This window comes from Eurosta solidaginis, chromosome 1, assembly GCF_040869045.1.
Source record: "Eurosta solidaginis isolate ZX-2024a chromosome 1, ASM4086904v1, whole genome shotgun sequence".
Lineage (NCBI taxonomy): Eukaryota > Metazoa > Arthropoda > Insecta > Diptera > Tephritidae > Eurosta > Eurosta solidaginis.
Genome location: NC_090319.1, coordinates 373384802 through 373403622, shown reverse-complemented (window position 1 = coordinate 373403622; position 18821 = coordinate 373384802). Strand labels below are relative to the sequence as shown.

At 34.4% G+C, this 18821-nt stretch overlaps 1 protein-coding gene across 1 annotated transcript; it reads left to right on the top strand.

The window, feature by feature from the left end:
• Nucleotides 1–2002: 2002 nt before the first annotated feature.
• On the top strand, nt 2003–15244 carry Osi6 (DUF1676 domain-containing protein Osi6). Its single transcript, XM_067763045.1, has 2 exons — nt 2003–2308; nt 11568–15244. Exons 1-2 carry the CDS (start codon nt 2162–2164, stop codon nt 12282–12284), a joined length of 864 nt encoding a protein of 287 aa, XP_067619146.1. The 5' UTR covers nt 2003–2161; the 3' UTR covers nt 12285–15244.
• Nucleotides 15245–18821: the final 3577 nt, after the last annotated feature.

Below are 18821 nucleotides of genomic sequence, written 5' to 3'. Positions count from 1 at the left end.
CAAAACACCAAATTATCTTTATGAAAAACTAAAATTTTCCAAATCTTCTAGACACCGCAAGCTAATAATACCACGATATTTATATTTGTCCACATCGAGGCTGCTTTTTGTTAATGCTGTAAAACTCTCGAACTCTATTCCTGACTCTCTCAAGGCTGATATGGGTAGGAGCAACTAGAGGAAGCTAATTCATAGTTACTTCAATTCAGTGTGATGAATGTGGTTACAACATAATTTCATCTATATTCTATTCTTTCTTTCTTAATAAACTTAAGCACTTTCTTGTTCTTATCAAACGTGTATTCTAGGTGAAATATTAAAGTTGTTATAACAACTTCAATTTTAAATTATTTATTTTGTTTTTAAAACTTGCTGATGTATTTAAAAGGACTTTGTCTTACAGATACAACCACTATGTCAAATAAATAAATAAATAAATAAATAAAATTCGTGTCGGCCGGCCGGCCTGTCAAGTCAAGGAAAGCGAATCACCAATAGAAGTTGAAACTTTTGCGATATCAAATTCATAATTTGCTGTAGAAAATCGATAAGTTCTCGATAAATTTGTGGTAACATATCGATATCTTTTTGATAAATTAGATAAGCACATCGGTAATATTTTGGTAACAAATCAACAACTTTTCGATAACGAATCAATAAATTTACGTTTAATTTCTGATATCGTATCATTAGATTTTCGATAAATAATTACATATCCCAGTAAGGCGATAGCGCTTGCCCTATCAAACCAGCTACTCGTCGCTAAAAATCGGTAACTTATTTATAATCTTTGCTATCGATAGCAAATTTATTACACTTCGATGACAAATCGATAACTGCTCCTATAACTCATCGATAACACGCCCATAACAAACTGATAACTCAAAGATAAGAAGGACTATGCTTTTACGATTACATTCTGGATCCCCACATAGCGTGAGCAAAGATGAACAAAAACCAAAACAGGCGAAAGCTGACCAGCGAACCATATGTACATTAAGAAAAATACCAAATTTTCTTTAAATCGAACAAAGGGGCAACCAGCTACATATTCAGAAACGAAATAGTTGCGGCAACAAAACAGACAAAAATCAGCAAAGTGGCAACGGAAGAGAATGTAGAGCTATGTTGAGTATAGAAGAGCAGCTGTAGGTAGAGGAAGGTGAGACACTGAATGATTTAACCGGTAGGTGACGATGAAACATGTTTATTATATACCGTAAGGTAAATGGCAAGGGCGCTAACGCACCTAACTCTCCCACTCTCGTAATTTTCTTCCATTGCAGGCATACACAAATTCACAGCTAGCGATACACGCATATGCATTAACGACGGCTTAAACACACGCATGCGGAAGCCGTTAAAACGATCGCTTAACGCGGTAAGCAATTATGCAGTCAGAGTAACTGTGCGCTTTCACTGTTATTTCAAGAGCAGTTCTTACGCTCATTTTTAAACAGTTTTTTACTCAACAACAGCGACAATAGCTGTACGTTATGGCCTCAAATGATTTGTGTGTTAGCTGTCATATTTTTTGTGCCTTCATAAAGCCATGCCGGGAGAGTATCTTCTACTGGGGGCTTTCTTTGGCGGCGGAGGGGGCATTAAAGTCACACATTGACAATACTCTGTCTGCCGCTGTTATTATACAATATGAATATGTATGTGTTAAATGTTGTTGTATTCATAACTTTTTTTAAATGGTTTTTTTTTTGTGTTTTACTTTAAGATACTTTTCTCGCTTTCGCGCTGGTGACGCTTTGCTCAGCATGTGAAATTAATGTTTTGTTTGTATACCTATATTTGTGTATGTATGCCCTGTAAGTAGCTTTTGTTGTAACACTGATACCGATTGCCAAATGCTTAAATCGTGCTCAACTTATTTAACAACCCGTACTCATCTCAGGCGCTGTCGTTCCATTTATGTGTTGGTATTTTTTGTTTTTTTGCATAATTTTAAGATTTTCGTGGATTGTTTGGAATTGTTTAAAAACAGGCGGACATTGAAGAAAGATTATCAAACCGCAAGTTGTTCCATTCGAATAAACATACAGTGCTAACGGTGGCGTGAAGTGGAAGCGGAAAAAAATTAATAGTTTCGAAATATACATTTCCACTGTCCTGTTTGACAATAACCAACAACAACAAAAACAATAACAACATGAATTTATATCTCACCGCTACTTGCATCCTGCTACTATCAACAAGTGCATTCGCCGATCCAATTAAGGATAATAATGTCATTGCAGCGAATAGTGGATTTAATAAGTGCTTAGAAGCCGATTCTATATCGTGTCTACAATTAACGGTACGAAGTGTTTGAAAATGTTTGATATGCAAATTTTTATAATTTGTGAAACTAGAACAAAAAAAGAAAAGAAATAACTATGAACAAAAAAAAAAAAAAAAAACAATGTTTGTGAACAAATAATTAAATTAAATATCATTACATCACTAAGTGAAAATAGCATACAAAAAACTATGAACAACTAAAAAAACATATGCAAAAAACAATATTTTCCCTTATTAAAGCATATGTGCAAAACTAGTGTGTTTATCTAAAGACAAATTTTACTGAGAAGCAAAGTTCCCATTTATTAATGAGGACACATACATACATACATGAGTGATACAAATGCCAACTGCGTAATGTAAAAATATATGTAAAAGGAGTGTGCTATTAGAAATTAGTGCATAGAAAAATTCAAACATCTAAGAAACTTTTACGAATTTCAAAAACTGTGTTTCATACAAAAGAAAGTTAAATTCAAATGATGGCTTATTTATGTTCTTAACAAAAAACTGGAACTTAAGCATAGACTTTTTGACCTTGTCTGGAATGTCCATCATCAAAGCTTTCACGGTATCATTTTGGAGCTCCCTACTTGTGATATCCGTGAACGTCTCTTTTGTCGACTTAAGCACTTTTTTCACCTGAGCCTCTCTCTTTATTGGTTGAAGTTCTGGGAAATTGAGCGGGCTAGCTTCTAATTTTACTAATACCCATTAACAGTTGTTTATCATTAGTGGCACGATTGTCAAAATTAGGCCACAAAAATGTAGATATACTTCTTCTTTGCAAACACTTCTAATATATTTTTCATTGTTTATTTTGTTTATAGTTACAAAAATTTTGCTTTTCATGCCGCAACTGCATATTGCCTGCCAAACAAGAAATTCTTTGGGGGAAAGAGCTTCGTTTTTTTTTGTGTCCTAAATTTTTCAGGCACATTTCTTCTAGTGTCGTCGGCATAAAATTGCTAGCCAGGAAGAACAGAAGTTTTATCATTCATTAGGCAGCACTCATAATTCAAAACGAAATTTTTGTACAATTGTTTTGCTCGTGTTCTAGCCACACTGCTTTTTATTGCATTATGGTCCAGTTCGTTTTGAGCTTCGTATGTCTTCAGAATAGCTTAGTCTTACTCTTTGCGTTTAAATGACATAATTTTGCATAGTTACATAAGTTTTTGGGGGAAATTAAATTAAGACTAAACCACATATAAGCAACAAATTTTCGTGCTATCGAAGGCGGGTTTAAAATCGTGAAGCCGTACACAAAAGGTCTCATCAGATCACCGTTTTCTAGGGAAACACAACAAGGGTTGAAAGCTTCCCTTTTTCGTCGAATTCGTTGGTAAATTGCGCGCCGTTCTATTAGCTATTAGCTCAAGCTCTTAATTTTTTGTTCAACGACGCCTTAATTCCCTCTTCTACTTACGACGGCGATCACGCACTCCTTTCGTTGCATTCGATCTCAACGCGGAATGTATACAGCGTTTTTTTTCACCGCTTCTTACCATCAAACTTCAATATTTTTTTTCGGCGTCGGCTTGACGCAATTGAGCTATAAACACTTTCCACCTTTTAATGATCACCACATGATTTTTTTCTTCCGGAAACTTTCTTCCGATCAATACATATTTTCCCAAGATGTTGGTCCCAGTGGATGTTTTAACCTCCTAAATTATATTAAATACGCTTTCTGGAAATATGCTTGACATTGAACATGTTGTTCATTGATAGTTGAGTCATAGATTTGATTCTGGGCCCTTTTATCAGGAGACAGCCAAGTAGCCAAAGAACGTGAGAAGGAGAAGGCGGCTTATAACCTCCGTAAACTGGGTATTTCGGATGTAGCACCAAACAGCTTTCCAAGTTCGAGGCAGGGCTCTCGCAACTGGAGGCCGTTTACATCGCTGTTTGATGCTCGAAAAATTGTTCTCATTAATTTAGCCATTAATCTAATGACATTTTTATATGCCCAACAAAGACCGCATTATTAATATTAACATCTAGGCCTTAGCAATCAGCTCTGCTTAGGACCTATGTTTTTTGTTTTTCCAATACCATACAGACTCAAAATCAGGCAATCAAAATCAGGCAATCTGAACATTCTTTGAGGAATGGCTAACTCCTGGTTAATAATATTCATCTCAAACATTTTCTTTTCATAGCTCCGCTAGATAGGCCATTTTGATAAACTCCGGTGAAAGACTCTACTGCATTGGGGCAAACAAGTTAAAAAAGCTTTTCAATAAGAACGAGCTATTGCTAGGTGTATGTTGTTGCTGAGGTACTGACATAGACTAAAAACTATAAAGCAACGAAAAAATGATATCTAAACTAAACTAAAATATATTCAAATTTCAACTTTTATTGCCAACGAAAAAAAAATTATTATTATAATTATCAAGAAACGTTAAAATAAACGTTGACGAATAAGGTTTATGCAATAAAACCTAAAGATATTATGTCCCTGGAGAAAACAAAAATTCTTACAATGAAGCTAGTAAATGCATCGAGGGTTTGAGCTGAATGGCATTAGTTACCGCCTTTTGTGCGCCCCAGTTACATGAGGAACTTGGGGTCGCCAGAGCCTCGTCTGTCATATATTTGTTTAATACGTTCATATTTGTAAGATAATCCTCCTCGCGTAGGTGGGGTTGACAGTTAGTTTTCAGAACTTGGGAATTTCGTTTAGCAACCTCATAAATCCCAGAGTAACTCGTTGATTGTAGTTACGTTACACATAATTTGCCTCTAAAGTTCTTAGGACCGCCAAAAACATTATAACCGTCTTTCTGTTAGAATGGTTTTGAATGGCATGTTGCCATTGCATCTAAATTCAAATATGTAGTTAACACGGCAGCCTAGATCTTTTGCAAATATACTTTACGCAGTCTTCATCATTAGGTTTGGTTGAACTGACCGGTCCATGAGGGTCTCATATACATTGAATGAGTTCATAGTGTTACCAGAAGTTTGCTCAATGATTAAACTGAAAAATCCTATCAAAAACCAAATGACAGAAGCTTTGTAGGACCTATGCGATTGCTGCTTCTAGATCAGAAGGTCGTGTTCAGAATACTCATCAGGAGCATATAGTCTTCTCTTTTATAGATAACTTAAGAGTGCTGTAGCAAATGTTTCTCAATTCTCACCCAAGTTGAAAACAAATGCTTGATAGGAATAGAATGAAACCACTTAACAATGAGAATAAATTCTGAAAGTACAATGTCGCGAAATAAGCAAGTCTTCAAACAATAACGGCAGCTATTAACATATCCAAGATGGAGGGAGACTGATGGATATATATTCTAAAACTGGCTATGTCAAAAGTGACCTATAAAAACCGTGTAATAAAATGGTTTGTGAGTGCAATAGAAATAGGAGTCAAAACAACCACTGCTGAGATTGTCACAACAATCACTGGCGAGTCTAACAACTCTCGAATCGGATTTATAAGCGCTCTAAAGGTGTTTGTCTGGAAATATCTCTCTTCTTTACTTTTCGAATGTTTCAATTAGGACAAAAATAAAGTTATTTACGATAGCAATCCCATAATTTTTTGTTAAGGCCTTAAACTCGAACCCAAATCTTGCAAAACAAGTCGATTTACCTGCCTCACTATAAAGTGTTTTAAACGATATACGAAAATTTAAGTTTATTATTTGAAGCCTAACCTGCTTCAGAAGTTTATTTTTCATTTGAGTTGAAGGTAGTAAGGATTTCCACATTCCGGCTATGTTTGAGACTGTTAAAACGGTTTTTTTTGATGTGCATCTGTACACTTGCTCCAATAAATATGCCATTCAACACTGATGTCCCACCGGAATTTTCCATGTGCCTACTTGATCGAAATCACAACCCGAAGGCAAATAACAAAGAGGAAAGTTCAATGCTTCGGGCTATTAAATTGTAAATCTCTTGGTGTGAATTTCACGATGTATGAAATATAAAATTTCGCAAAAAAATGTTTTCAAAGCCATGTGAAAATGCGAATTTGGCTTTTTCCTTGTGCACTCTCTATTTGATCTTACGGAATAGAGAACTCGACTTTCTTGAATACCGAAATACTCGTAAAGCTCGCGAGCTTATCAACATTCAATTTTGTCGCTGCATGGGTGGTATTATATAATATGTTTTACATAATACTGCCAATGCAGTTATTAAAGTCAGTGTCGAGAAGCTAGCGAGTCTAACTGGTATTTCGAGATTCGAGAATCTCATGAGAAGCCGATAGTCGCAGAAATTTCTTCTCGAACAAATTCGAGAAATAAAATTTTTGTAAGTGATATATTTCTCATAGCGCACCTTCAATACAGGGTGGCGGTTTTACAATTATTCGGTTTAAATAAAAGCTTAGTTTGGTATCTAAGTTTAATTATTCCTAAAAATTAAGCTCTTCACAAAAATATGGAGAACACCAATATCGTTGTACATACAGTTAAGGCAATATTTTGTAGTTTTTAAAATATAACAGGTAAACTCTTTAATTCAGGGGAGTACATTTTGTAATTATTTATGTTATTCTTGACATTAATCAAAAATTCAATTTTTCATAATTTGATTTCTCTGAAGACGTTCATGAAAACATTTTTTAGGTCAGTCTAATGAACACGAAATAAGTTAAAAACAGCTTAGCTTTCAAAGAGAGCAAGCTGCTGTAACTCAGAGCAAAAATCTCTTTAAGTTCGTAGCTTAGCCTCATCCTGTGTCTTTTTCGATCAACCGTAAGCACGGACAAAGCTTTATACTTGATTGATTAATAAATTAACTAATCAGCAAGAAATTACTTTGTAAAAAAAAAAAAATGCATTGACGCATTTTCTGAATATTGCGATATTTTGAGTATGTCTCTATTTTGATCTAGATACGCGTACACAATGACTATAATTTCATTACTTTTAACCCTAGTTCGGCCGACGAGTCACCGGGGTAACTTTTTCATATTCTCCCCTCAAAAAAACACATTTTTAATAAATTTTTTAACTCATTTTCCATAACCTCTTAACTGTATGAATTCTAAGTCGAAAAAATACAAAAACAAGGTTTTATAATTTTAGTCATTTACAATTGTTTTACAACGTATTTTGCCGACGAGTCACCGGGTGGCTATTTAATCTTAATATATAAAAAAACACGGGTCACAACATTTTTGGCCGCGATGGACTCCTAAACTATTGAACCGATTTTGAATTTATTTTGCACCCCGTTTGTAGTTTGATCTAACTTGAGAGATAGGATAGGTTGTATCTCAGTTTATAGTCGCAATATTATTTTATTTAAAATTTTTTTATTTGTTTATACGTAATAATAAAATGTTACGTATACGCAGTGGCACTCATATTTTCAGGTGGTGCGGATATACTTCCGTGTAATTACTTGGTGTTTAATTAAACAAACTGCTTATCAATAAAAAATATTATAGCGAATTATATCAAGTATAGCACATCACCAGGCCCGCCGAGAGGGTGGGAGGGGGGGGGGGAGTTTTCTGAGGGGCCCGCGATTTAGAGGTACTATGACATTTTTTTAAATTCAGGAGAGTCTTTAGTTGTGTAGAGGGTAATTTTCATACCCCTGTGAGACTAGGGTATCGAGATATAGGCCAAAACGTGGGCCAGTGAATGCCTAGACAGTGTTTATACAATATGGATATCAAAAGAAAGCTCTTGATGAGTGCTTTAGTACAGAGTAATATATTATCCAGAGATGGACTGGGACTGGGATTAGGACTAGGACTGGGACTGAGACTCGGTGGGACTGGGATTGGGACTGGAATAAAATACATACCACCCTCTGGGACAGGCAATAAGGGATGCAGAAGAATGAGGAGAAATTGTGAGAAGAGAAAAGAGAGAAGGAGAAGGCGATTGAGAAAGAGATAGAATGAGACGAAGATGGAGATGTGAGGAGGAGTGAATAAAAGAATTAGGAAAAAGTGAAGAGGGGGGAGGGCAGAGTCAGACGGAAAAAGGTTATTAAAATGTATGCAGATAGGCCAAATTTAGGGCAGGACAACGTCTGCCGGGTCTTCTAGTTATTTAAACAAAAAAACGTATTTTTAATAAATTTTGTTAACTCATTTTCCGTAACATTCTAACTTAATGAATTTTAAGCAGAAAAAATACAAAATTAGGTTTTATAATTTTCATAAACAATTGTAACGGGTTGAATTCTTTATCTGACAGTCACCGGTATCAAATGGAAGGTATTAAATAGTATTTTAAAATGGAGAGGACCATAGTTCTATAGGTAGACGCCATTTCGGGATATCGCCAGGGCTGACTCTACAATTTTTTTTGTACGATATGGGTATCAAATGAAAGACGCTAATGAGTATCTTAAAAAGGGAGTGGGCCTTAGATCTATAGGTGGACGCCTTTTCAATATATCGCCATAAAGGTGGACCAGGGGTGACTCTAGAATTTGTTTGTACGATATGGATATCAAATGAAAGATGTTAATGAGTATTTTAAAAGGGAGTGGGCCTTAGTTCTATAGGTGGACGCCTTTTCGAGATATCACCATAAAGGTGGACCAGGGGTGACTCTAGAATTTGTTTGTACGATGTAGGTATCAAATGAAAGGTGCTAATGAGTATTTTAAAAGGGAGTGGGCCTTAGTTCTATAGGTGGCCGACTTTTCGATATATCGCCATAAAGGTGGACCAGGGGTGACTCTAGAATTTGTTTGTGCGATATGGGTATCAAATGAAAGATGTTAATGAGTATTTTAAAAGGGAGTGGTTCTATAGGTGGACGCCTTTTCGAGATATCGCCATAAAGGTGGACCAGGGGTGACTCTAGAATTTGTTTGAACGATGTAGGTATCAAACGAAAGGTGCTAATGAGTATTTTACAAGGGAGTTGGCCTTAGTTCTATAGGTGGACGCCTTTTCGAGATACCGTTATAAAGGGGGACCAGGGTTGACTCTATAATGTGTTTGTACGATATAGGTATCAATCAGACCTGTAAAGTACTGAGTATATACTTGTACTAGTACCAAATAAGTACAAGTACTCAAGTACTTCAAATCTAAGTACAAAATATCAGTACTACGGTACTTGTACTTCGAATCCGAGAGTACAAGTAGATACACTTACGAAATACTTGCAAGTACACCAAAGTACTTTTTCTGATAAAATATGTCACTTTGATTCATAAATGGAAAATCAAAATATGAGTAAAATTTATATTATAAAGCAACAAGAAATAAAACAACTTATCAAATAAGTACAAATTGTACAACAGCTAACAATATTAAAGTAGTTTTGCGTTTGCCTTCATTAGTACTAGCTTTTCAAACGAAAAGTCCGTGACTGATTGCCTTCTAGGACTATAAATAATGCCTGCTAAGGAAAATAAACGCTATACTGGGTCGGAGGAAGCTGAGGGTGTATTCATTTTGAGTGATAGGTCCTTCATAAGAGGATAACTCTGAAGCATATTGAAATCTGTTGATGTATCATTAAAATACCTGTAAAACTCTTCTTCAACCACTTTGTCAAAGTTAGGTGATCGTAGGGTGCTGGTTGATCCGCTTCAAAACCGTTCAATACTTATCAAAACACTTCGAAAGTACTTACAAGTACTTTACTTATACTTCAGCAATTCAAGTACAAGTACCTCGATGCTTATACTTATACCCATTTTTCGAAGTACTGAGGTACTGATACTTGTACTTGTACTGGTACTTTTTCTTTACAGGTCTGGTATCAATTTAAAGGTATTAATGAGGGTCTTAAAAGGGAGGGTTGGTAGTTGTATATGTGAAGGCGTTTTCGAGATATCGAACAAAATGTGGACCAGGGTGACCCAGAACATTATCTGTCGGGTACCGCTAATTTATTTATATATGCAATACCACGAACAGTATTCCTGCCAAGATTTCAAGGGCTTTTGATTTCGCCCTGCAGAACTTTTTCATTTTCTTTTTCTTAATATGGTAGGTGTCACACCCGTTTTACAACGTTTTTTCTGAAGTTATATTTTGCGTCAATAAACCAATCAAATTACCATGTTTCATCCCTTTTTTCATATAAGGTATAGAATTATGGCATTTTTTTAATTTTTCGTAATTTTCGATATCGAAAAAGTGGGCGTGGATTTCGGCCATTTTTTAACCAATACAAAGTGAGTTCAGATAAGTACGTGAACTTAGTTTAGTAAAGATATATCGGTTTTTGCTCAAGTTATCATGGTAACGGCCGAGCGGAAGGACAGACGGTCGAATTTGTATAAAAAATGGGCGTGGCTTCAACCGATTTTGCCCTTTTTCACAGAAAACAGTTATCGTCCTAGAATCTGAGCTCCTACCAAAATTCACAAGGATTGGTAAATTTTGGTTCGACTTATGGCTTTAAAAGTATTGTAGACAAATTGAATGAAAAAGGGCGGAGCCACGCCCATTTTGAAATTTTCTTTTATTTTTGTATTTTTTTACACCATATCATTACTGGAGTTGAATGTTGACATAATTTACTTCTATACTCTAAAGATATTAAATTTTTTGTTAAAATTCGGCTTTAAAAAAATTTTTTTTTAAAGTGGGCGTGGTTGTTCTCCGATTTTTCTAATTTTTATTAAACATACATACAGTAATAAGAGTAACGCTCCTGCCAAATTTCATCACGATATCTTCAACGACTGCCAAACTACAGCTTGCAAAACTTTTAAATTACCCTCTTTTAAAAGCGGGCGATGCCACGCCCATTGTTAAAAATTTTACTAATTTTCTATTCTGCGTCATAAGTTCAACTCACCTACGAAGTTTCATCGCTTTATCCGTATTTGGTAATGAATTATCGAACTTTTTCTGTTTTTCGAAATTTTCGATATCGAAAATTCATTTTAAATAGCGATCTGAGGTGGGTACCCAGAAACCTACATACCAAATTTCGTCAAGATATCTCAAAATTTACTCAAGTTATCATGTTAACGATACGTAACTGATGATTTTGATATATGGAAGTCTATATCTATCTCGATTCCTTTATACCTGTACAACCAACCGTTATCCAATCAAAGTTAATATACTCTGTGAGCTCTGCTGAACTGAGTATAAATATCGTCGGCCGAACTAGGGTTAAACAAGAAAGCAAATGTGCGACCGAAAACAAGAGTTCAACCATGCAACTCTTCAACTGTTATATTTGGCATACATACATATGTATATGCTTAAGTTTTGCTTTAACGAAAATTTTTATTTTTACTTTTTTTTCAAAGCTCGTGTACTAACTTCACAATTTTTTTTTCGTCTCTTTCTCTACAACACACAGCTCTTCCGCAAAGCGAAATCCTTTTTTGAAAATCCACAAATCGAAATTGTTGGCGGCGTTTCACTACTGAAATCCAATGAAGGACGTCAAGGTAAATCACTCGATGATAATGCCATCGCTGTAGAGGCCGCGCCCACCGTTGAAGCACGTACCAGTGAAATGGGAACATACTTCATGACACATGCGAAGAATTTCTTTGCTGAACGTTCATTAAACTTTAATTTTGCTAATGCTGCACGTTCGGTAGCGCGCGCCATACCCGATGATATCAAAGCTGATCTACGTGAATTGGTTGTTGAATCACGTACTAAGAAGAAGAAGCTGTTGAAGAAACTCTTACCCATCCTTTTGGGCGTTGGTGCTAAGATTGCTGTTTTGGCTGTTGGTGCTATCTTCGGATTACTCTTCTTGGCCAAGAAGGCGCTCGTTGTCTCTGTGATTGCTTTCTTCTTGGCTTTGGCTGCTGGTGCTTCAAGTGGTTTGAGCCGTTTGGGCGGCAGTGGCGGCGGCGGTGGTCTGCTTGGCGGTCTTGGCGGTTTGTTCGGTGGCAAAAATTCTGGTGCTGCTAGCTCTGGCTCAAGTGGTTGGTCATCGGGTGCTCCTACAGGTGGTTGGTCGTCTGGTGGTAATAGCGGTGGTTGGGATTCACATGGTTCTTACAGTTCACCAGTTGCGCAAACAATCGCCTATTCTGGTTACAAGCAGGCAAGACGATAAGTTGATGGAATGAAATTTAAGCGTGTTAATGCTTAAAAGGCGTCAGCGCTGAAAAGCCAAAACAACACTTAGGTTAATCTAAAAAATAAACAAAGACGTTATTTTTAAAGGAACGCAGAGCAAAAAAACGTAAAATCAAAAAGGATTGGCGCGTGAATGCTCGCGTCGTCAAACGAACTGTAACGATTTCACACAAAAGAAAAAACAAGCAAAAATTAATTTATTATTAATTTATTTTAACTTATTTATTATTGCAAATATTTATTTTTTAATTTATGTAATGTAAATGTATAGAGCCGGGCAAATACGAAAAACGATTTGAGCTAAAGCCGATAAAAAAAAAAATTAGAAATCTTCAAGTGCCTGAGGCAGTAAGGAGTTGATGACCAGCAAGTGAGAAATGTAGACATTTTTTTTGCACATTTTAAATTGAGTTCTCATATTGATATGTTGTGTTTGTTTTTGTAGCATATAAATTTATGTATATTGCAATTGTTGTTGCTTAAATAGATGCTGGTGCGTAACCATTTATGTATGTAAGTTAGTTAAGTGTAAGTTTCAGGTCATCTTTTTGAAGTGTCATACACACAAGTGCATAAGAATTTAAAATTTTTTATCAACATTGCATCATACTTTCATTTGTTGCATCATCACACACACACATCGTCGCGAATGCACCTACCAACTCACTCTGTTATTTTACACACAAGCAGCAAACCTACATTAAGCATGCAGCAACTAGTCAGCTGATTGTGCTATGAGAAAATAATAAAATAAATTTAAATATTACACAATCCACAAACAACCATTTTCTACTACTTTTTCCCGTTATGTTACTTTTAATACTATTTCCACCACCACCCTCACTACTACTTTCACTAGTATTTTCTCCTCCTTGTAATCGCTTTTGTTTACTTACATATCTGCAACTAATTTCTACAACTATTTTTTCTACTACTATTCTTACTACATTATCTGCTTTAAGCTGATTTCTGCAACTTTTTAATCATTTTTATCAAACTATTTTAGTGTACAACTTTTATTTCTATTTTATACCATTATTTTTTTTTTTTTGTTATGACTATTTACTATTTCAGTTCTTTGCTTTGATTAAATTATCCAGCCTTATCGATACTCTGCGTTACTACTATTTTCTACTGCTATATTCTACTACTATTTTCTGCTACTTTATTTCACTAACACTTTTTTACTTCTCCTATTTCTTAACTATTCCTTTTATTGTTTTTGTATTAGTACTATTCGCTCCTGATTTATTCTAATACTATTTTCTGCTAATTTATTTCAATAACACTTTTTTACTTCTCCTATTTTTTAACTATTTCTTTTATTGTTTTTGTATTAGTACTAGTTACTACTATTTTCCACTGCTATATTCGACTACTATTTTCTGCTACTTTATTTCACTAACACTTTTTTACTTCTCCCATTTCTTAACTATTTCCTTTATTGTTTTTGTATTGGTACTAGTTACTACTATTTTCTACTGCTATATTCTACTACTATTTTCTGCTACTTTATTTCACTAACACTTTTTTACTTCTCCTATTTCTTAACTATTTCTTTTATTGTTTATGCATTAGTACTGTTCGCTCTTGATTTATTCTACTATTATTTTCTGCTACTATTGTTCCCTAAAAATGTTTACTTCTGACATTTTTTTTTAACTTTTTCTAGAATAAATGTTGATTATATTAAATATTTGTTCACTACTATTTTTTGCCCAATACTCTGCTACTATTTTTTAAATTTTACCAATATCCTCAATAATTTAGACACTTGTTTTCCCATTGAATTTCACACTTTTCTGTAATATTTCTGCCTACCTTATTGTAATTCTATTTTATTCTACTTCTACTGCTAAAATTTGTTCAATATTTTCTACAAAAAGTATTTTAGACCTTTTTTACTACTATTTTTTTATCACATTTTCAACGACTGACCTCGTCAAACCTCATTTATCACTATCTTATTTTAATAATTTAACGTTTCATTCTTACTGCTTAAATTGATTAAACTACTTTTTTCTACCACCACCGTTTATGCACATTTTTTACTTCTATTTTTCATCACATTTTTTTATTACTGAAATTTTAAAGCATTATTACTTATTTATACTAGTAGTCTATAGATTTTAACTACTTTTTTTTAAATTTGCTACAACATGATTTTCTTCCATCTTTATTCTACTACTTTTTTCGTCACAAACTCTGTGACTATTCTTTCCAAAGCTCTATATTTACAATAATTAAAATTTTCAAATTACTGCTTAAATTTGCTTAAATTTTTTACACCACCTCTTCCTTCTACTACTATTTTACTACTTTTTTTCTAGTACTAATTAACGTCAATTTTTTCTATCTCTCCACATTCAATAATTATTTTTTTCCTTATTTCTTCTAATATTCTTGGCTATTCCACTACTATTTCTTTTTTCCAATAATTTAAATTTCTACTTATTACAGTTAATATTTGTTACACCATTATTTTCTGCTACTTCTATTTTACTACTTTTTTCCAACTACTAATTTTCAGCACTTTTTCTATTACTCCACATTTAAATTCTCATTTCATTTGACAACTTCTCTATTCTATTGCTATTTTTGCAAACATCGTATTACTATTATTCCACTAGTCGCCCATTTTTTTAATTATTTTTCTAGTTTAACTACTACTTAATTTTTTTAGTAGGCATTTTACTTGTCATTTCTATTTAAGGTAAATACTTCATTAAAACTCTATACTTATTGTCTGCTTTAACTTTGTGTGCACTATTTATACGTAAATTCACCTTTTACTTCTTGCTGTACCCTGCATGCCATTTCTTTTTAATCATTACTCATTTCTCAACTTCGACTGCTTACTGCCCGCTATTGAGACAATTAAATTTACAAGTGAAAAAATTTATTTGTAAAAAATAAACTTAAAATACAAAAAAAAAATACTTGTATTTTATTTTTAGTATCAATGCATTTTTTGTTATCAAATATGAAACTCTCAATTCAAATATTTTCAATATTTTATTTCTATGGAAATCAGGTGCAAAGAAACATTTTAAAAGTTTGAGCTGACATTATTATTACAGATTTTGAGCAAAAATTTTAATTTAGATTCATTAGACTGGGTCTATTATTAACCGAAAATCGATGGCGCGATTTTTTCGATAGGATTTAGGCTCAGAAAAAAAAGTTCCACTAAGCATACCCAAAAAAATAATTGTCAAGCCTGCGAAAAAAAATGGCGAAAGGGTCAATTTTTCGACCAAAACACTCCCCAAAACCCAAAAGAAATTTTTTTTAAACCGTTATCGCCAACGTTTTTACAACAGTTTTTTGAAGAAAAAAATATTTTTTTTGGGTTTTGGGGAGTGTTTTTGTTGAAAAATTTACCGTTTCGCCATTTTTTTTCGCAGGCTCGAAAATTATTTTTTTTTTTTTTGTGTATGCGTAGTGCAACTTTGTTTCTTGAACCCAAATCCTATCGAAAAATTGTTGGCGCGATATCGGTGAACTTTCGTCCATACAAATCGACCCAGGTTAAGGTTCATCCTAAGCTCATGAGTACTGCTGCTCTTCAAAGTGCGTGCATAAAAGCCTGTAATTGGGACTCGAAATAATTTGTCACTTTAGCTGTATTTCGTTGCTAACTAGTACAATTAAAACACTAGCTAGCTTACCGAATTGCATGGAAAGCAACAACAAAAAGTAATCGAGTTGAGTTGGCTAAGCGCTTTCAGTTGAAACCACTTAGGTAATTGTCGACCTGATCGATAGTGTTGTATAGTGTTGCATATTCAAAAATAGGGCACTATTGTGAACGAGCGAATGAAATGAACATACGAATGTGCAGATAAACAAAAATAACAAAATAACAGCGTGGCGGCAGGGTGACATACATACAAACAAACACACGCATTTCATGTATTTTGGTTTTGTAATTCTCTGGTTGAGTGCATAGTGTACCTATACCAAGTGTGTTCACTAAGCGATAAACGTCAAAACTACAAACAGCCTCGCTCACCTGATGGAAATCTCAGGTCTAGAGTCGCATTTTTGGTCTCAACGACAACATTTTTGACTACCAATCGTATGGACTTTTTCAATTTTTCAATCATTCGGAGCATTCGGTAATGGTATCCATTTTGAATTCGCTGTCATTCCGAATCCAGCGAGTGCCTGTCAGAATGCTTGACAGATAAGTCAACACACTTGTACTTGTACACTATGGTTGAGTGTCAAAAACATACTGCGCTGGAAGTAGAAATTTCATAGCAGCGAAAAAAGTAACAATTAGCTGATAAACCTGCACCATCTGTATGGTTTTGGCATAATGAAACTGTTTAGCTAGTTGAAGCGTTTTCTTCAAGATCGCTTGAAAAAAATACACCTTTTGTTCGCGAAGTGTTCATACCGCGCATCTTAATTCAATCGCGTTGTGTGTTTGTCCTAGACTTTCAGATAAAAATAAGAGAAATAGTCAGCTCACGTTTAGTTTTCTGCTGAGCTTAGAATAAACTAACATCGAAGGAGTTTGTTCTTTCTAAATTTGTTTTATGAAATTTTGACGTAGTATATCACTAGATTTTATGCCGATTCAGGAATGAGAGGGTGAATTAAGAGTGAGAGGCTTCATGTGAACACATTATAAAACAGCAAGTTAATTGCGCCAACGTCCATTGTAAGTGATTACCAGTAAGTTATGTAAGAACTATTCATGCATGGCTAAGGGTCTTTTTCTCTACATCGGTCTAACGCCAATCCGATTTTCAAATGGATAAAATTTTCATAAATAAGAACAGGAAAGGTTCATGTAGTCAACCGGTACTTTTCTGGCTACGTAATATATTTTTAAAGTGGCGCCGATGCGACGCCGCCAAGCAATATAAATTAATATAATAATATAAAATAATTTTGTCGTAAATTCAACTTCTAACTATTGATAATTAAGCATATCTACTATAAATATTATTCGGCATAGAATTCCGGAAAAGTTCGCGGTGACACGCCAATATGTATGGATATGTACATATGTTATTAATTAATTAGACTTATCTTAGCATCCCAAATTTGGTATATACAGTTATGTGAAAAATAATAAGGACAGAGCTGCAACAAAACTTCATTTCAGTAGATTCCAAGTAAGCCGAGCAAACTCTATCCAAGTAACTGCGTATTATTTTTACTCAGTCTTAAAAAAAAAAATACCGTTTGAAAAATTAAAAAAAAAAAAAAATATTCCGTCTTCAACAAAGTCAGTGAACGGTTGTGCGATTTAATAAAGACATCGTGTCATTTCATAGCCTCGTCGAAAAAATCTTTACTTCAACATGTATTTTTTAATGGATAAGGTAAAAATAATGTTTGCACTGGTATTAATGTCTATTACAATTTGGAATTTTTCGTAATTAGTAGAAAATGGGAAGGGGCAAGCATTGCGATTCGAAAACGAGAGAACATATTAAAAACATGGTGAAACAGTGAAATTCGTACAGAAAAGTGGCAGAATTACTTTATATTTCAAAAACAATGGTAGAAAATGCAGTTGAGTGGATTCCCCGGGATGAAATGCATGGCAGAAAACAAAAAATCACGCCTATTATAAAAAAGAAAATAATGAGCTGTATAAAGAAAAATCCTTCTATTTAGTCCAAACAAATTAAAGGTGAGTTAAATATTGATGCCGAATCGTCAACTATTCGAAAAATGCTTATTAAAGAAAATATGAAGTTCAGGAGCCCCAGAAAAGTGCCTATGTTGTCCAAAAAGAACGTGCAACAAAGACTAAAGTTTGCGGAGGAACATATGTTTTGGTCTGAAGAAAAGTGGCGTAATATTCTTTGGCCAGACGAAACAAAGATAAATTTGTTTAACTCAGACCGAGGTATTCATCATGTTAGAAGACCACCAAAAGCAGTTTACAATCCTAAATATACCATAACGACCGTAAAACATGGTGGCGGAAATATTATGGTTAGGGGAGCATTTTCATACAATGCTGTGGGACCACTCCACCCCATACAGGACACTATGAAAGCAACCGATTATGTTGCAATTCTTCAAGCATGCATGCTACCGTACGCTGAAGATAATATGCCACTAAGATGGGTACATCAGCAGGGCAATGATCCAAAACACACCGCAAAGTGTACAAAATAGTGGTTCAGAATAAACAATGTCATGTAATGGAGTGGCCACCACGATCCCCAGATCTAAACCCAATCGAAAATTTGTGGAATACCGTAAAAACATCAATAAGAGGAAAGTGTCCAAGTAACAATGATGAGCTTTGGGAACTTATTAAGGATTCAAGGAATGCAATTTCGGTTTCGGTCTGCCAAAAATAAGTTGAATCTATGCCAAAGCGATGCCGATCAATCATAAACAACCGTGGATTTTCAACAAAGTATTGAACTAAGTAGAAACTAATTTTGAAAAAACTGAATACAAATTTGTTTTTTTTTGTCTCATATTGTTATTTTTTATCTCGAACAAGAAGGGTCCTTATGTTTTTTCACATGTC

What these genes read in the sequence shown, in the direction of transcription:
- Osi6 (XM_067763045.1), top strand. Translation starts at nt 2,162, where the DNA reads ATGAATTTATATCTCACCGCTACTTGCATCCTGCTACTATCAACAAGT. An exon ending in TATCGTGTCTACAATTAACG is followed by an intron (nt 2,309 to 11,567) that starts GTACGAAGTGTT and finishes TACAACACACAG; the next exon opens with CTCTTCCGCAAAGCGAAATC.